Source organism: Corvus moneduloides, chromosome 1 (genome assembly GCF_009650955.1).
Source record: "Corvus moneduloides isolate bCorMon1 chromosome 1, bCorMon1.pri, whole genome shotgun sequence".
Classification (NCBI taxonomy): domain Eukaryota; kingdom Metazoa; phylum Chordata; class Aves; order Passeriformes; family Corvidae; genus Corvus; species Corvus moneduloides.
Window position 1 is genome coordinate 123,760,637 of NC_045476.1, and position 19,884 is coordinate 123,780,520.

The window sequence follows — 19,884 nt, forward strand, 5'->3', positions numbered from 1 at the left end:
ATAACTTTGATCAAGAAAAGACCAGACATGTCAGGTGGGTTTTTTAGGAAACAATTTCTAATGTGCACCATATATGTCATATGTAACAAAATCACAAGGAAGAGAATGGTTATGAACACAAACAAAATGAAAAATGAGATCACCTTTGTAGATGATACAAAGGGTAAGCACTGGGAGGAAATGAAACCTCAAATGCTGCTGATGGTGGATGGAAAGGTGGTGGTCACCCGAAATTTGACTGCTTTCAGTAGGAAATATTGTGACTTTAGACGCATTACTCTGCTGGAAGTGTAGAAAAATTCATGTAAAGCAATTCTGCTTTGGGGACAGACAGCAGCTATTAACCCTGGAAGAATGCTGCTTTACTTTATGACTTCCACTCCCCCCAAACCATTCTGAAATTAAGACCCAAGTGCTGTAATAGCAAGATGAAATAGGGGATTCAGGAAAATTCAAGGCAAATGTAGACATCAAAATCAGTGTCTTTGAAAAACCTGCTGCAGAGGCTCTGTGTGATAGCCCTTATGAATGCCCCTGGGGCTTTTTGAAGGGTACCTGAAGTTAGATTTTTGTCACCATGCTGCAGCTGTTAACCTAAACTTGTGTTTACCTTTTAGCCATGAACTACAGTATGCTCTTTGTTAAAGGAGAAGCTGTTACTTTTTTAGATATCGATTTATAAAGATTAGCAGCCATGTTAGATAGAATTTCTTTTATTTCAGCGTTTATCATTCATGTCTAGAGGTGTGGACAGGACAATAAATGAAAAGCATGAATATGAAGTATTGTCTGTTGCAGAGCTGCTGGAATGGGAAACATCGGAGTAGGGACTGGCAGCATTTTCTCGGATGTATCAATTATTTTAGTCTCTGATAAAGAATAATGGAGTTTGGTTTGTAGTGATGCTGTGCTCTCTGTATTGCTCTTTGCTTACTGTATTCTCTTTCTCTTTTTATCTGCACAAAACACTTCCTTGTGACACAGCAACAGAGCACTAGGCAAATAAACGTTTTGCACCAAGTGAAATATTTAATTTATGCATGAATGAACTTCCCCCTCCCTGCACTGGCATTTTAGTTAGGTCAGGATCCCACTCCTGCAGTAGTTGCCCACATGCTAAGCTGTAATCCGTGTCGTGGAGCAGAATTGGAGTGCAAGAATGGGACTGCTTTGGGAGGATACAGTGTGGGGCTTACCTTTAGGTAAACTCTTGTTATGGACTGGCTCCTACTCAACGTTCAATCCTTGGGTTTATGCTGGAGTAAAAGGGGCAATAACCCCCTTGAACCAGCTACGGGCTTCAGCACCAACTGTTGGGGCTTTTTGCTCGTGTAGAGCTAGCTAAGTCCTGTGGGGACTGGACTTCCATCTCTGTGAGGAAAAGAACCCAGAAAAAACAGTTCTTCATGACGAGGCTCAGGATCTACTCTTTGTTTGAAGTCATCACAAGGGTTATCTCACAAACTGCGCTTGTGTGATTTCCCATGACATCAAGTAAACTTCCGTGTGATTTCAAAGCACCTCTACATAGGCATTACTGATCCGTTGTTGTTACTGTCATGAACAAATGCCAACCTTGACCTTATCAGCACAGCCTCACAGCAGGTTTAACTTACAGCTGTTCATGTGCTTTCAGCTGCAGGAAAAAATCTGAGTAAAAATGCTTTTCTCTGAGCTTACACTGGCACTGAGCATGCTGCAGTCTCTAAAGATGTGCTCAGCTTTCTTACAGGACTAGGGAAAGGGATTTTTGACTGACAACTAAGATTAAATTACTTCATGCCCTCCACTTCGGCTGTTTGTTCTGTAGAAGCAGAACTATTCAAGAGCAAAAAGGTTAGCACTTAAGTGGATAAATACCTGATCTTGCAGATACAGCAGGTAATTAAACACTGGGCTTCCTGATGTCTAGGGTGAGTTTGCAAACACCAGTCTGCCTGTGGGTGTACAGAAATTTCCTATGAACCATTAATGACAGAACAAGAGTCATCTATATACCCATTTATAAATAAATAAATTTAAAAATCCTTCTCAATATTGCAAAACAACTAGTATGTAACCCACATGGAGCTAAGCATTAAAAAAATTAAAGCATTAAAATTCAGCATTAAAGATATTTGCTTCTAAGGGAAGCTCCTGCATGAAGATGTGCTCCAGTGCTTTCAAGTAAGTATGGAAACACTGAAATGTTGATGCTCAGGAAGAGGAAACTCTATTCTCTGCCTGGTCAGTGCCTATTGACTTTCTGCAGGGTTCCTTTTATTCCAAGAGAAGACGAGAAGGGAAGCAATGGGTTCTAATGCTGCTTTAAACCAGTATCACAGTTCACTCCATCACTGCTGAAAACTTAGGGGCATCCAGGACTTGTTGGCAGTAGGTGACAGATAATTTGCAGAAATGATAGGAGACGAATATTTAGAAGAAAACAGCCTGTGGGTAGGACAGTGCATGAGTCATTATGTAGTGCTTCCTCAGTGGCAGGAAGTGACAGGATAGGACATTAAATGAAGATGATGATGGAAGTTGAGACTTGCTATGTGGGACTGCTTGTTGCCTTGGTTTATTTTTGTAATCAGTTAGGACTGTGTTTATCATAGGTATTGTTGCAAAAGTGTGAGTCTTAATATGAACCCAGACCAGTCTGGTTAATATTTGTACCTGCAGGGAGGTACAAATTCACTGTCCCATTGAAACAGTTATGTCTGCCAGTGAACACTTCTACTTTACCTGTTCACTATGATGACCTTTTCTATCCTAGAAATGAAGGTAAAAGTGGGATGAGAGTGTTACAATCTGCTTTAGCTTCTCCAGCTGTGTTTGTTTACTTGAGCCCATGTTTGCGCTGAGCTCTTATTTTAGGTTTTACATTGTTGTTCAAAGAACTGGCTTTAAAGATTAATTAGGGCAGGGGGGAGTGAGACTGTGTGCCTGCAAGGGAAAATGTGACTGTGAACCTAGCATTAGAGCACTGACCTGAAAGGAGGGAGAGAGGAAGAAAGGAGAGGGTTGAAAAGCGTTCATAGTGGATTCTTTGAAGAGTAAGTATAATTACTCTCCTCAGAGGGAGGAATGTAGAGATAATGTTGCATATATATTTGCTGGAGTACTGTGTAATTGTATCATGGGGTTAGCAGCCAGGTTCCAGTCATGTCGATGCTAACAGCTGTATCTCATCTGATTTAGCATGGATGCACATCCTTAGAGAAGGACTAGCCTTCTAAATTACACTGAAGAAGAAATACTTGTGTGGTGATTTGCCATCGCTGGCACACACATATTTTAGGCTGCTGTAACATGCGTGTGTGAACAAGGAGATGCATTACTGAAGGTCACAGTAGCAGCGTGTCTGCCATGGAGCTGGGACTGCACAAGTCATCAGCCTCATGTGAGGATGATATTTGAATCAGAGCTCCCTGCTAGACTGGCATCTGCAAAATGAAGTGGGGAGATACAGGCATTGCTAGTTCCAGCTCCAGTTCTCGTAATTTGGACAGGAATTTTTTCCAATGTCTTCCAAAACTGTCTTTTCTTCAAAATATACAGATAAAAGCTATCACTACAATAATTGCATTTGTGTTATATCTATTCCAAAGCTCAGAGAAGTATCAGAAAGATCTAAGGGGGTTTAGGCAGGGAAGGGTAGACTGGGGAGAAAATATAAAATCTGAAGATGTAGAAATGGTAAATAACTATTTATTTCATCTGTGGGTTGAGACGAGGTTGTTTCTTTGCTTTGCAACAGAAAAGAGCTGTAGGTGTGTGGTCCTAACCTTCAATGGTTTTTCCCATGAGCTATTTGTATGAAAAGGAAGCACATTTTTACTATGTAGCCCAGATGATTTCATGGGAAAGGGCTTGGTTTACAGCACAATGATTTTGTTTAATACCTTTTTTATTTCAACAGGAAATATGGGATGTATAAAATCAAAAAGGAAAGAGAATCTGCATGGAGATGGGCTAGATTTGAAGAATCAACCAGTACGTAAAACTGAACGAACTATTTATGTGAGGGATCCAACGTCCAATAAACAGCAAAGGCCAGTAAGTAGATAGTCTCAGGAGAGAATTCCTGTAGCCAGAACAAAGCATGACTGGCATAACTTAAATTTCAATCCAAAGCATATGCATGGAGAAATTCAAATGATCATTAATCCACAACTGGGCTTTTAGTGTTGTGCAGTACACCCTCAATGAATTAGTACCTAGAGGAATAAAAACTAAAACATGGTGGTTTGCTACTTTATGTTTGTCATAAAAAAATGTTTTCTGCATTAAAAAAAGTAACTTGGCAGCACTTGAGGAGATATAATTATGTCTGTAGAAGAATGCTAGATGACATTAGAAAACCTGAATTAGTTTAGATCTGTTTTTAAAAGCATCAGTGTTGGGTTTTTAATAGCTGTGGGATCCAGGTGTTGGTTATTCCATTCAAAGGCTGAAGTAATCATGGGTCATTCTTTACCAGCTCTAGTCAACTTTGCTCATTGAAGGCCACTGCTCAGCCTTGCATGAGGTGTGTAGGTAAGGATGGGAGGGAAGGGTGCAGTGGTGAAGGGAGCAGCACGGTGCTGCAGGAGGAACAGGCTAATGTGTTCCATGTGTGCTGTCTGGCACCGGAAAGGGAGGGTGCTGGGACTGGGAGTCCTGCTGGGTACCAAGAGGGTTTGCTAATTTGCAGCGTGACTGGTACCTTTTTTTTTCCCCCATCTTCTCTGCTGTGCTGAGGAAACCATGTCTCCTGACTGCCCTTGTTCAGGGACCTGCTCTCTGCGGGTGTGAATGGCTCCCTTCTCTCCTCTCTCACCAGCTGACACAGTGAACTCAGTGTGCTCTCAGCCAATGAACACACATCACAAACTACCTTTTTTTTAATTACTCTTTTATTTTTCTTGCACAGTCTTAGTGGAATAACCATGCTTGTAGTTCTTTAGCATGACAGCTACATGATAATAAGTCTCCTGCTTAAGTGCCTTACCTAAAGCCTCTTCAGCAGAAGTCTCAAAGCTGTGAATTTCCTCCCCACAGCTTGTGCCGTACCTTCACAAGGTCTGAGCTACGCAATTTAAAATCTAGAGGGGACTTACTTTATTTTTATATTGTCTTATAAATAATATATGTATATATATATAATATATATTTTGAAGAATGGTGGGGAAAAATCCAAGCATTTCCTTTTAATTTAAGACATATGGGATGATACCAAGGCAGCTGTATAGTATGTAATTGTAATTTAAGATCATCACAAAGATCTAAAACTGCTTAACTAAAGAGCATATTCTTATTGTATGCAAATGCAGAAGCACACAGCTCTTACCAGGACAGAGGGTTTGTCAGTCAAGGTATGTTTCTGTAGAAATCTTCGCACTGCATGCAGTGCCCATGTCAGCCTGCAAAGTGATGTGAACTTGCCTTTGTCTTTCTACTTTTGTAGACGCAGAGGAGTATGGAGTCATTGTTGTAGCTTTGTATCCCTATGAAGGCATTCATGAAGAGGACTTGTCCTTCAAAAAAGGAGAAAAACTGAAAGTTATTGAGGAGTAAGTATGACAATGTTGGTTGTATTGCAGATTTTCTTTGGCCTCATCTGATTCCCTCTACAGAGCTTTGATCTCCTACTCATATCATGGGTGTATGAATGATAAGTGAGCTCCCTTACATGTGATAATACAAAGTCTTTATGGAGTTGTTCCAGGTTGGATGGGACTTTGAGCAACCTGCTGCAGTGGAAGGCTCCCTGCCCATGACAGAAATGATCTTTAAGGTCCCTTCTAACCCAAAGCTGGTTCTTGAGTCTATGATTCTGGGTTGGCAGCTGCCCTCAGTAACAGTGACCAAACATTGATCCAGTGGACACAATGGCTTCTCAGGGGCTTGACTTCAGAGGAAAGGTTGTGCATCTCTCTCCAGCCTGGGCAAATCTCTCAGCAGACTAGAACCTAAATAATGATTTATAATTTTTCTTTCCTGTGGATACTACTGTTTCTGTTTTTCAGATCCGGAGAATGGTGGAGAGCAAAATCTCTCACAACAAGAAAAGAAGGTTTCATTCCCAGCAACTATGTAGCAAAAGTAAACACCCTGGAAACAGAAGAGTAAGTTCTCCTAGTCCCCAAATACTGGCAAGCTTCTTCACCCCGGTGGTGTATCCTTTGTGGGTGGGGAAAGAGGTGGTTCTAACTCTTTGAAATACTTTTCAGATGGTTCTTCAAAGACATAACCCGAAAAGATGCTGAAAGACAACTCCTGGCTCCTGGAAATGGTCCTGGAGCTTTCCTTATCAGAGAAAGTGAAACATTAAAAGGTAGGGTTTGGGGTGGGTTACTTTGGGTTTGATATAGAGATAAAACGGTGCAGTCAATGTACACAAAAATTGGCATCAGGTGGCACTGGGTGTGGAGTAGTCGCAGTGCATCCTATTGTGTGAATTTTCTGCACTTCTGTAGGAGTGAGAAGAATGAGAAAATTATCAGAAAAAGAGAGAAGAGAGTTGCAGGCTAACACCCAAAGTTGCAATAAGGGTGGAAAAAAAAGTGTATGTGTGTGATTACACTGACAACAGCGATGGATGAAGTGGCATCTTTTCTCTTCTTAATGTTTGTGACTCCTTTACTGAAAGACATGTTACTGTAATAGTAGCTGCTGCATTCTATAGTCTTCCATTATTGGGTCTGTATCCATTGCTACAAGTTTAAAATTGTAGTTAGTGCATAATGAGGGTTTTCATTTCTACAGTGTAGTGGGAGTCTTTTCAGAAAGCTTTTTAGTAAAATTTTGTGCTCTAAACAGAGCACTTTGGGCTGAAAAGTTTAGTGGAGTCTCCAGGCTCTTTAGCTGGGACTTTCAGGAGAGCATGGGAAGTCCTGCCCCAGCCTCTGGACTCTGACGGTAGTCTGGATGGATATTCCAGCTGGATGCTGTAACACTGCATCTTCCAGGGGAAGACACGTGAAGCCTTTCAGCAGATCATGTCTCTCCACTCCACAGGGTAGCTTTTGGCCCTAGTGCTTGACTAGGTATCACTCTGTAATGGGCCCAATATCATTGTGCTCTCAGCTGAAGACTCCTAAATGAAGTTCTCAAAGGAAAACTCCTAAATTCTACATGGTGTCCTGAGAGCAAGGCAAAGAGCCCCCCAGTATCACTGGCTATGTGTGTGAGGAGAGATAAGGGGGTAAGATGGTTTCTTGTCCTTTGAAAATGGACAAGAATTGCACAAGTAGAAGAAACAAAGAGTGCTGTAGCTAAGGGTAGATGCTCTCCTGCCCCAATTGAAATCCCAGATGATGTTAGGCTCCGTAGGACTGCCCTAGGGGACCAACAGATCTAGGCAGATTCACAAGGTCTGCTGTCCCTCCTGCATGCCTCAAGCCATCTCCAAACTCTCCGTTTGCTAGCTGGCCCAATGACAACCAGCATGTTCCTTTTCAAAATGCTGGATCTCCAAATTTCAGCTTTCTGTTGGAGTAAGGTCACAGCCTTGGACTTGCTCTCCCAAGCCACTTCTACTCAAGCTGGGGGACTTTCCGTCGCAAACTCACTGGGCACTGAGATATGGAGCTGCCTGGAATATGAAAACGTGTGAATTTGTTGAAGTAAAGATTGAAAAAGAAAAGTGTGGACTGTAAGCATTTTGGTGAACTGGTTCGGGGCTGGCTATTGGCTAACTTCCTTCCTGTTTCATTGCAAAATGCTTTTTGAGGAATAATGGAGTAAAAGAGAAAAGCAGACAGCATGGACAATTTTCTTAGGCTCAACTGTGGCATGTGTGGACAATGTAGATTTTTGCTATGTGTTAATGATCATTCCTTCTTTATCCACAGGCAGCTATTCTCTCTCCATACGAGACTATGATCCGGACCATGGCGATGTTATTAAGCACTACAAAATCAGGAGTCTAGACAATGGAGGATTTTACATCTCTCCAAGAATAACTTTTCCTAACATCAATGATATGATCAAACATTATCAAAGTAAGTTAGATCAGTTAGTGAATTACTTAATAGAATGCAGTCATTATTTCCTGTGAAGGAAAATAAATGCTTTCTTCTTTTCTTTCAAAGTTTTTCTTCTTTCTTTTTTTTTTTTCCTAAATAACTTGGACATGCATGTTATCAAATATAAAGTAAAACTGATTGGAACCCAAGTATTGTTGTTATCACAACCAGACCTAATGATGGTTGCTCTGTGGCATACCATTGTGAAATGAAGACTGGCTTTATAAAACAATTCATCAAACTTAGGGTGATGTGAAGCTATAATACGAATTGCCTGCCTTGTAAATAATATTTTATTTAAGAGTAATTTTTTATTCATAATTAGCAGAAATACATATAGACTTCTGAATGTCATCTTGTACCTGGTATTGAGTGCGAAACTGGTTTTATTTTTCCTGAATATGTATTGGTTTAATTATTTATTTTTAAAGGAAGAAATATTCCATATACTTCAAAGAAATAAAATTGCACCCACATAGAATGCACATATTTATTTAAAAAAACAAATGGGGGGAAGAGGAAGGGGCAAGCCTACCTGTGTTTTAGCTGCAAAACTGACTTCTCATTCTGCATAACCTCCTGCTGGATAGCTCCAAAATACAGGTTTTTTATCTTGTAACTGGGAAGAAAGACAAGACAAAAAAAGGTAGGACATAAAATCACATAGTGATTTTTCAAAGCCATTCTGAGGACGTGGCCATGAAATTTTTCTGAATAGTTAGCTGTGTGTGCTAGGTGCTCAGCACAGCTGGAAAACCTGAGAATTATTCAACATTTATATAAAAGCTATAGCTGGTCAGTGTATGGAGAAAAAATAATGTTGACCTACTTATGCTTGCATGCACATCTGTCTGAAATCATGTTGCAAGAAAATTTAATGGCAAATTCTGAGCACAGGTCCCAAACCTGACTCCAATGTGCATCTTAATCAACATAGTGTCAGTAATAAGATCTGATATTGTACTTATTTGGTGCAAATTGTACTAAAACCCCTTAATAATCTGACAGTAACCAGATGTGTGTGGTAGTTCTTTATTAAATTTGTCTCTGTGTGCCAAATTTCAGATCAGAGGCACTTAAAGTTTTGTGAAAGCACCAAAAGGGCTACATTTTCATCATAGCATCTCATTATTTTGAACATTATTGTGGGCTGGTTAGTGCACACCTGCAATTAAGCCATGTTTATCTCGAGTTGCGAGGCACAGAAGTGTAATGTATTTTGTATTTTTTTTTTCTTTGAACACCAGGGCAATCAGATGGCTTATGCAGAAAGTTGGAAAAAGCTTGTATTAGTCCCAAACCTCAAAAACCATGGGATAAAGATGCATGGGAAATTCCACGGGAATCAATTAAATTAGTGAAGAAACTTGGAGCTGGTCAGTTTGGAGAAGTCTGGATGGGTGAGTTTATTCTTTTGAAATGAGCATTTAACTCTGAAGGAAGTTTCAGAGTCATTCAAAAAAAGTAGTGGACATGAACCCTGGTCCTATATAGTTGTAAGAAAGCAAAATCAGGCCCAGAGATACACCTTCTTGTGAGGAGAGGGGCGCTTGTAAAAAGGAGGTAGATACCTGACAAGGAAGTGGACAAATCCTCTTGGTGTCCTTTAAAGGAAAAAATTGTGAGTAAGCCTGTAATTTAGAAGGTCCAAGACAATAGAGTTTTTGTGTATGTTTTGAGGTGGAAATAGAAGGTTATAGTAAGATGTTGCTCCTGAATCTCAAAATGGATGAGCCTCTCAGAACTTTGTTTCAAATCAGCAAAGTGTTAAAGAACATGAAATAAAAAAGAAACAAATGTCTTTTAGTGAATTGTACATAGAGATTTCATTGTCCATTTGGATGGAGAAGATGCCGCCTGCGATGCAGTGCATGGTACTGCCATACTGGGTGAACAAAGGGAACAGACTTAACCCAGAGTATTGTCTGCCATGTGCTGCTCAGGAGAGTAGGTGATTTATGTAGTAGAAGACTAGAGATTGAACAGCCCATACCTTGAATCATCAGGCAAGACCCGAATAATAAAACTGTCATAGAGACTTACAAGTTGTAAACATTAATATATAACCCAGCAGAAAAATGATAGCATTAATTATTTAACCTGAATAACCTGCTTTGTTGGCTTACAAGCATATTTCCTCAGCCTTAGTGCTTCCTATTGGCAAGGGGCTATGCCCAGTGTCACATTCTGTGAAAAATGATTTCATCATCTTGCTTGTGAAATGCTGTCTGTTCTGACATCAGAGTATTCTTTTGGCTTCCTTATTGCATGGTCTGTGCACTATTCATTGCTTACAACGCTTTTGGCAGTTACCATCTTAGTTTGAGGTAAGCTATATCTTCCCCCCAAAATCTTCATTAAGAATGTTTTTCCTTCGGGCCAAATCATTCTCTGTAAACCTTTCCCTGAATCCCTTTTTGGGGACTCTATGTTTAAATAGAAAATAAATTTGTTACAGTTATAATAAATGATCAGATTATGGTGATGATGATTATTATCATTTTAAGGCCTAAAATTCTATAAGCAGAGCATTTCTGAGCATCTTGAAAAGTGTATCCCAAGGGTTGCTAGAAGACACTAAAGCTATGAAAGGGTCTCTGATAATCCATGGGATGTGTCAGTCTGACAGGAAAGTCATTGCTTTGAAGAATGCTCTCATTTAGAAAAGCAAAGAACAGACTGGTGCTGTTGACTGGCAAATTACACACCACAACTACAGTGTCAATCAGAAAGCTGTAATTCAGTCATAGGTGCATCTTCACATAAAAATAAATCACATAAAAAGTGCAAGCAACACATCTCTTTAATAATAATATAATATAGCCAGTTCAGTCCTTTTATCTGCCTTCACGAGAAAAGGCTTAAGAAAACCCTCTAGCTATGATATACATGAATGACAATTAGATACTAGTCAGGACAATTGTCAACCATTGTGCAGTTATTTCTGTCTAATGAAGCAGGGCAACAAATGTTTAACTTACACTGAAACACGGTGGAAGACTTTGTGGTAGGAGATAATCACCTGCTTGAAAATGCAGATAATTTTGAGAAGTGAATGCTTCAGCACATACACACAGAAAAGAATAAAACTTCAAAAAGGTGTTCTGCTTCAAGATGCTTCCTCTTGTTCGTGTCATTATTTTAACATCTAAATTGGGCCTGAACCCTATGTCTGAATTGCTGCACTGTGAGAAAAACTAATGTACTGTGAAAGCGATCGCTGCATTTCCTCTTCTTTGCTTTCTTTCTGAAGTGAAAGAAGATGATTTGCATGGCACAGATCCTCTCAAATCAGGAGCATGGTTAATCTTAAAACCAGGGAAGTTCAAGCTGGAAAAGCATATTAGGTCAGCTGTGTGGTGCAGGGTGTCAGCAAACACTGTGTATTGTAATGATCACCCAGGGACTTGGGGAGTTATGTAGAGGTACTGAGAAATAACCTGGTTGCTATGCTCTCCTAATTCAAGAGCTGGTTGTTACACTGCCTCGTCACAGAGAACAAAATTATTTTTCAGGCACAGTGTGAATTAGAGAGAAATATTGGTCCAGTGTTTAATTACTAAATAAATTTCTTCTTGATAAAGGATACTCAGAATTTCAGAGGGAAAATAGTGTCCCACTCAGAGGAATTGTGCTTTTGAGTAAAGAAGGATGTACAGCTACTGGACAAAGTCCAGCAAAGAGTCACAAAGATGATGAGGGGACTGAAGCACCTCTCTTTTGAGGGAAGGCTGCGAGAACTGGGACTGTTCAGCCTGGAAAAGGCCCAGGGGGATCTTATGAGTGTATGTAAATAGCTGAAGGAGGTATGCAAAGTGGATGGAGCCAGCCTCTTCTCAGTGGTGCCCAGTAGCAGGGCCAGGGGCAGCAGGCACAAACTGAAGCACAGGAGGTTCCTTCCGAACACTCACTATGTGAGTGCCCAAGCCCAGAGATGTTGTGGTGTCTCCATTCTTGGAGAGAACCCAAAGCCAACTGGACACAATCCTGGACAACCAGCTCTTGGTGCCTCTGGGGGTGATGGACACAGACGCCTTCCACAGGTCCCTTCTGCGATTTTGAGAGATACGGGAATATAGAGGTAATGCTGATACTGCAACGTGAAGATATGCAAGTATGTCTTTTATAGTATTTTCTTTTTAGTATTTCCAGAACTACTTTCTGGGCTTCCATGTGGACATCTTCCTCTTGAACATTTTGGAGGAAATTAACTTATATTATGGAAGGATTAAGAAAAACCTAGGAACAAAAAGCAGGCCTCCATGTGCCCCAAGCACTTGGCTGTGTTCCTGGATGACCTGTGCAGAGAATCTGTATTATGGAATGGTCAAGTGAAACTCCTCCATCTCTGAAGCATTGCTATTACACAGGGAAAAGTTGGTATCGGTTTTCCAGTTTTGTCTATCAATACAAGTGCCATTTTACACATTTTATAGAGATTTTCTGGGTTGAGGCTACTGAGTTAATGTTTACGTGTGAATTTGGTCATCAGTTGTGCTGACCTGATGGACAGAAACAGCATGGTAGAGTTGTGTTCACACTTCATGCACTGCACCATGGAAGTGGTTAGAATGCTGCAGCCTGGGCTTTCTGCCTTCACATTTAATGGGCTGTGTGGAGATGAGTGAGAAACGGAGCCGCTGCTGCATTATTCTGTTCTGCAGCTGAGGGATGGCTGCAGTCGGTGTGATGCCTTTTCCTGGTCTTAAAATCAAGAGTCATACACAGTTAGAAGGGGGAAAGGGATTTTATCTTGGTATTTATTTTAAGGATCTTTAGCTGCACACGTCCAGGTCATATGCATCAAATGAATGCCTCCCCTAAAAGATCTGGTATAACATTATAGGTTTTACTAATTAGCATATCTATCCAAGATTCCCCAATGAGAGTCTCAAATGAGTCCCCTCCCCAAGGAGCCTTCCCCTGGATAGTTCTGTCTTAATTTATAGAATGTGTTCTGGAGAGGACCTTGAGGTCTGAGGCACACTGATCCCTAGATACAAAGCTTCTAAAATGTTTAGTCTCTTAGCTTGACAAACAAGTCCAAATATGTAAAGAAAAAGCACTAGAAATACAAAAGTTATAAAAAAGGTATAACAGGGGTATAAAAGAACAGGCAAAAAATCTTCATGGCATCAGGTGAAGGAGTGAAGTGCTGACATGCAAATGGATGCAGAGAAGCTGCTGTTCCTCAGTCTCTTCCCCACTACCTCTTCCAATAGTAACTGCTCCAGCCATTATCTGTCTTCTAGAAGTGTCATACCTCCACAGCTCAAACAAGTTGTTCCCAGTGTACCCTGCAGGGAACTACTGCAAAAGTAGAGGAAGGAGAAAGCTGCATACTACAGGCTTGTTCACAAAGTTGTCCCTCTTCAGTCCTGTTCAGAAATAGTAGGCTCAACCTCAATTTTCTATTATAAGTTTGTATCACATCTTGGCCTGTTTAAGCCCATGAAAGTATCTGGGGACAACCTTGCTGTGCAAGATACTGCTCTGTCAAAATAATAGTAATCAACTCCAAAATAAATACCTGAAACACTAAATTTTTTTGAGAATTCCATTCTAACACGTAGAGAAGAACATATCTCATTGTGTGAGACATCATCACACACTCCTCAGACTTTCATACTATTGCTTGCTTCACATTTGATTTGTAACAGTAGCTAAAACTGCAAAGAGACTCACTTCCTGCCATGGTATGAAAGGTTTTTAGACCATGGAGTTCAGTGCATCTGGGCAGCTACTTTAGTGATGTGATGAACCAGAGCAGCACTGCAAGAGCAGGGTCTATGTTTTATGCATTTTTATTCCTGGTGTGAACTGATATGATGTGAATCATGATGCTCTGTGGTATTAATAATCCATAAAGAGAATTCTCAAGCAGGGCTAAGAGGAAAGTTAACAAGGCAAATGCAGCCATTATGGTGTATTTTATTAATGAGTCACATCTTGCTTGCATCTCAGGTGTAAAGGATTCTCTTATTCAATAATCTCTGAATTAGAATGTAAGTAATATGTGCTTTGGAAGTGTATTTTCTTCTGGAGCTGTTAGAAATAGAGCATGCTCATAGAGTTACTGGCCACCTTGTTTTGCTGTCCCATCTCTCCCAATACCTGATGAAATAAATGAACCGGAGAGAAATCAAGATCAGTTACCTCTACTGCTCTCACCAGCTATTTGTTTTGTGTGTTACCACCAGAGGGTCAGGGTAGACTTTTTTTACAGCAGAAAACCTCAGTGTCACAGAGGTGTTGTAGTAAAGCAAACTTTCTGTAAGAAAGTGCCGAGTTGGATGGATATCTTTAGGGAATGTAAAATACTGTTACATAGTTAATGTTAAGTGTTTTGGTCATAAGTGCTTCACAGAAATGTTGTATTAATTAGTACGTTCACTAGAGAATTCAACAAATTGAGACTGAAGCTCATGCTCTGTTTTAGGGTATGGATAGAATATTAGAAATTATACAAATAATCTTTCTACTTCTTAAACAGAGAGAAGTATGTTTAATATCTGTTGTTCTGACAGATATAAATTGTATACGTGAGCTTTAACAGAAAATTTGACCTGTAGCTGTAATTTCTTACTATTAGGTAATTTAAAGAAATTTATTTGTTATGTTTTGATCTGTCCATGTTTGGAAAAATAGATTTAATAATCATGCAGGTGAATATTTTGTGATTGGCATAGTGGCTTTTCTCAAAAAAGATGCAGTGGTTAGAGCGATCACTTAAGATATGGAAACTAGGTCCTTGCTTTGCCACTGATTTCTTTTGCTGGATGATAAATAGCATAAGGAAATGGTGTATTCCAGTTTAGAGGTGTGTCCATCATGGTGATGATTCTGATTGTTGCGGAATAAGGAAATGAGGCTATTTCATTGAGTCATGAAAGTTTTACCTCTTCTGAGAAATATTTCTACAGTGTTGCAATGGGTATGGTGGGGGATAAAAGTTGCATTTATATCCCTCTTTCTCTCTCTTTAATTTCTTTATTTTTCAAATTAAATGACTTCACAAAATAAACTTCAGGATCAGTGCTTGCTACTCTATTTTTAAATGCTATTTTAACATTTATTTAATGTTTGGGAAACATTAAATCTGAAAATCATTCACTGCTTTTCTCTTTACTGATAGTTTCTCTTTATATAGTTAGAATGTTGCATTAGAAGGTTTGATAAACAGAGAAATGAACAACAGCCACAGTCTCCTCTAGTCTTGGCATGGGCTGTGTGATAAGAAGTTATCACATTTTAAATCTTGTGCTGAAGACTGCAGGATTGCAGTCCTGGCAGCGTGTCCCTGTTGGTCACGAGAACCATTTGTCTGCACCTTCCCGTAATGCTCCATTTCAGCACTAAGGGTTACAGGAAGGATTATAAGCATGAGACTGGCATGCATAAAATAAGTGTAATCATGGGATTTAAGATACTTCAGAATCTCGCAGTCGGTCCTTGGGCTCTATTGTTTTGAGGCAGTTTGAGTGGACATTCATTGAAACATGACCAAGTATTTTATGGGCTACTTGTGAAAGGAAACTTGGTATGAAGTAAGATCATTTGCTTGCTTTATTTTTTTTTTTAGATAACTGATTTCTAAAAATAGGGAATGGATCATTTTTCTCTGCAGTGCTGTATAAGTTGCAAAATAAAATGGAATTCTAGCATAAATATTTGTGCTACATCTGGCACTTGCTTTCAGGCTCTTAGCTATTCCTGGAATCCAACCTCACCTGCTTTACAAATTCCTGCTAGTCGGGACACTGTGGGGTGCAGAGTGATTTCAAGTGCACTGACCATGTTCCCTCCTTGTAGGTTACTATCATAACAGTACAAAAGTGGCTGTGAAGACTCTGAAGCCTGGAACAATGTCTGTGCAAGCCTTCCTGGAGGAAGCCAACCTCATGAAAACACTTCAGCATGATAAGCTTGTTAGGCTTTATGCTGTAGTGACCAAAGAAGAGCCTATTTATATTATAACAGAATTCATGGCAAAAGGTGAGAAAAACATTGGATCTGCGTGCTGATTTGGGCTGAGGTAGAGTTAATTTTCTTCCCAGTGTGTTTTGGGTTTGTGCTGAACACAGTGATGATAATACAGAGATGTTTTTGTTGTTGCTGAGCAGGGCTCACACGCAGCCAAGGCCTTCTCTGCTTTTCGTGCTGCCACGCTGGTGAGGAGGCTGGGGGTGCATGGGAGGGTGGGAGGAGACAGAGCCAGGACAGGTGACCCCAGCTGACCAAAGGGATATTCCAGACCAGATGGCATCATGTTCAGTATGTAAAGTGGAGGGAAGAAGGAGGAAGGAGGCACATTTGGAGTGACAGTGTTTGTTTTCCCAAATAACCATCACACATGATGGGGCCCTGCTCTCCTGGGTATGGCTGAACACCTGCCTGCCCATGGGAAGCAGTGAATTAATTCCTTGTTTTGCTTTGCTGGTGTGCACAGCTTTTGCTTTTCCTTCTCCTAGTAATCTGTCTTTATCTCAGCCCATGAGTTTTCTGCCTCTTACCGTTCCTATTCCCTCCCTGATCCCACTGGTGGGGAGTGGGTGTGCAGCTGCGTGGGGCCTGGTTGATGGCTGGGGTTAAACCACAACAATCTGCAAGCAGTATTTTAGTGAACTCTTCTGGTTCTCCTAAACTAGTTCCCTTTCTTTTTAAAGAAAGGAATGATAGAGTTATTTTTGAATATTCAGATATTAAGGGAAGGAGCACTTATCCTTAAGATGGGCTGAGGCTTTAATTTTATGATCCATTGCTGCATTTGTGAGATAAACCATTTTTACATTTTCTTAAATGCAGCATTTTCAATTGTTTCTGAATTAGAGGATAACCCCCAGAATAACTCTGGTTCCTTTGGACTCCCTACCTAACTTGTGTTTGTGGTATCATAGCAAGGCAATTTAAACAAACCTCAGGAATTGCCTTATTGCGGTCCTTGAATTGATAAAGGTGTGTGTAATAAAATGAATGAGGAACGGTCCTGCAAGGATGGCTGCACTACTAGAAAAGGACTTTATAGAGCATTACTACACAAAATCTGCAAGGTTTCCTTCTCAGATTATCTTGGGTGGTAGTTTTTCTTGTTTTGTTCTGTTTTCAAGCAATTTTGCTGGTAACTTCATGAACAAAAGTTGAGGCACTTGGAAAGGATTGATGTAGGTGATTCTCCTGACAGCTTTCCTGATGGTCCATAGAGTAGGTTACTTATCAAACTCAACACCATTGAACTGAGGGATGGTCTGATGGGAGTTTTCTACAGCCTGGAAAATGGCAAAACTTGAATGTCTGACATTCTGATTTGGGTGTTCCTGTTGTTAAATCATGCAAAGAGACTGTCTTACTGTAGTCAACTTGAAAATACATCAAAACACTTCACTGCATCAGTTTTGTGATCCAGAAAACTGGGGAAATAATGTGACCTTTATTTTTGTAATAAGCTGCACTGGCTTAATCTTCCTCTATCTTAACAGGAAGTTTGCTGGATTTTCTGAAGAGTGAGGAAGGAAGTAAATTGTTGCTTCCAAAGCTAATCGACTTCTCTGCTCAGGTAAAGTTTAAGAAATATGCTCAGAATTAATGGGGGTTATTCCTCTCAGAGTCTGAAACTTGTACTGGACCATTTTACCCTAAGGAATTTTTGCATTAAAAAAATGTAATTTACAAATCAATTTTTATTAAATATGGTTATTTGAAAGGAGGAAATGGATAAAAGAGGTTTCAAAGGGAATATGTGGTTAGGCTTAACTCGTAGATACTGCTGGTGACCTGCTTAGATGGCAGCAGCACCCAGCTGCCTTCTTTTGTGAAAAGGCTGCTTTCAATTTAAGCAGCTACAAGTTGAAAGTGTAAGGACAAGTTTGTGAGTTTTCACTTGGCAGATTCCCTCAGTGTTAATAAATGTGTCATATTTTTTACTTCTTAGGTTAACTGGTCAAACTCCTCTTAGCTTCAGTGTACTCTTCTTGATTTCAAGTTCTTTGGTAAACTGTTATGAAATGGTGTTTCAGGTACTAGTACATGATTTATGAACCAGGATGTTTGTTTCAAACTATACAAGTTATCTCTGTCTTAAATGAAACCTGAAGAGAGAGACTCCAGAGCAATTTGTGTGTCAAAGCCTGAATCAAAGGTCACAGAGCCCGGTGTTCTGTCTTGGGCAGTTATCAGAATTAGGTGTCCAGGGAGGCATGTAACAAAAGTAGAGTAATAATTCTGCTTTTGCAGGTTGTATTTCATGTTAGTAGTAGGTAATTATGGCATTTCTGGTAGGTTATTTCAAACCAACCTTTTGAGGTAGGTTTTTTATGCACAAGAGTTTGCAGATTCTTGTACCCTATTATGTTGACTTGTTATAACTCATGAGGAAAGATGGGAAAATAGTAAAAGATATAATAAAGCATTAGAGATTTATACCAAAAATTCACAGTATTATGTAAATGTTTTATGTAATTATTGCTATACAAATAATTATAAGATTAGATGTTAGGAGTACTTCTTTAGCAAGAGAATTGTCAAACAGTGGAACAGCCTTCCTAGAGGGGGGATCAATGCCCCAAACCTATCATATTTTAAGAGTCATTTGGTCAATGCCCTTAATACATGCTGTACCTTTTGGTTAAAGTGGCCTGAAGTGGTCAAGCAGATGACTAGATGATCACTGGAGGTCCTTTCCAACTGGAACTATTCTATTCTATAGTATATTATATATCACATATCCTTATACAGATGTTCAGTGTATCAAATATAGATTTTTATTTCATGTAGACTCCATGAAAGAGCTATTTTTGCTGTAATTGTTGGTTTAGTGTGGCTATAGGCTCTCTAAATTTTCCAGACTCTTTGGGTAATTTGTCCTTGAGAATTTATTTTTAGTGGAATAAAAGCTTTGTAGATGTGGAAAACCTGCTGGATCTCAGGTCACGGTCTGAAGAGATGAGTAATAGTGGACAGAAAAGAAAATAAAAGGTAGCTTTGAAAATGGTGTGTAAAATTCAAGAGAGAAAAGAATATCTGTGAGCAGTGATATGAAAGGAGACCTGAGATGTGGAGAGAAAAGCACACGTGGTTTCACAGAAGACCTTGTTATTGGAGTTAAGGATGTTGTGTTCATTTTAAATTAATACTGTGTTTTTAGAAATTTAAGGCTTAAGAAGGTTAATGAACTAGAGAGCAACTCTGTGTACAACTTGGGTAAATCACTTCAAGATAACAGGGGCCAGAGATTGTCATTCACAAAGCTTTGAAGGTCAGGTCACTTCAAAGGGACATCATTTGTCACCCTGATCTGACAGCAACCTCTCAGAGCCAGTTCCTGCACTTGGCCCCAGAGGACAGGACCTTGTGCTTCACAGGTGATAGGAGAAGTACCTCTTGTCATAAGATGTAGACCATCGACAGAAATTCCTGAGTCTGGCTTGCAAAAGGGATGTTCAGGAATGCCTCTCTGAGGATTTCTGGCTGAGACCCAAACAAAACTTTGGAACAGGGATACCAGGATTTTTCTTACGGAAAGAATTTGTAGGGTTTTTAAGCACATTTGTAAAGAGCCCTTAATGCCACTGTGTGATAACAGGGCTGTGTGGAATAGACTTGCAGGCTGCATGTGTGTGGTTCCAGACCAGAGATTTTCCTCTAACCAAAACAGATGTTCCACCAGTCTTCTCTGACAGTCTGAATGTTAATTGATGGGTCTTCAGGACAAAAGATGGACAAAAATCTTTTCAGATCTTTGCTGAGGTAACCTGTGGATCACACTTTTCCAGAATGTAGGCTGTGTATAAAGGAGAACACAAAATGTGTGTAGTATTTTTGGTGTGACTCTGGTTTGTATAAATGGAACACTAATTTATTCTTACAGAAGTGATGTTAACCTCTTTGCAGAGCT

General features: G+C 39.9%; 1 protein-coding gene across 4 annotated transcripts in view; it reads left to right on the forward strand.

Annotated features, from left to right (window-relative positions):
* LYN (LYN proto-oncogene, Src family tyrosine kinase) overlaps positions 1-19,884 on the forward strand; it is a 50,505-nt gene that overhangs the window by 17,209 nt on the left and 13,412 nt on the right. For 3 of the 4 annotated variants that reach the window (XM_032125776.1, XM_032125804.1, XM_032125793.1), the window contains exons 2-10: positions 3,905-4,041; positions 5,288-5,339; positions 5,432-5,537; positions 5,994-6,092; positions 6,198-6,301; positions 7,821-7,970; positions 9,242-9,394; positions 15,807-15,989; positions 17,471-17,547. In XM_032125776.1, coding sequence (XP_031981667.1) covers positions 3,910-4,041; positions 5,288-5,339; positions 5,432-5,537; positions 5,994-6,092; positions 6,198-6,301; positions 7,821-7,970; positions 9,242-9,394; positions 15,807-15,989; positions 17,471-17,547 — 1,056 coding nt within the window. In that variant the 5' untranslated portion in view covers positions 3,905-3,909. The remainder of the gene's footprint in view (positions 1-3,904; positions 4,042-5,287; positions 5,340-5,431; positions 5,538-5,993; positions 6,093-6,197; positions 6,302-7,820; positions 7,971-9,241; positions 9,395-15,806; positions 15,990-17,470; positions 17,548-19,884) is intronic. The other variant, XM_032125784.1, reaches the window with a different exon arrangement.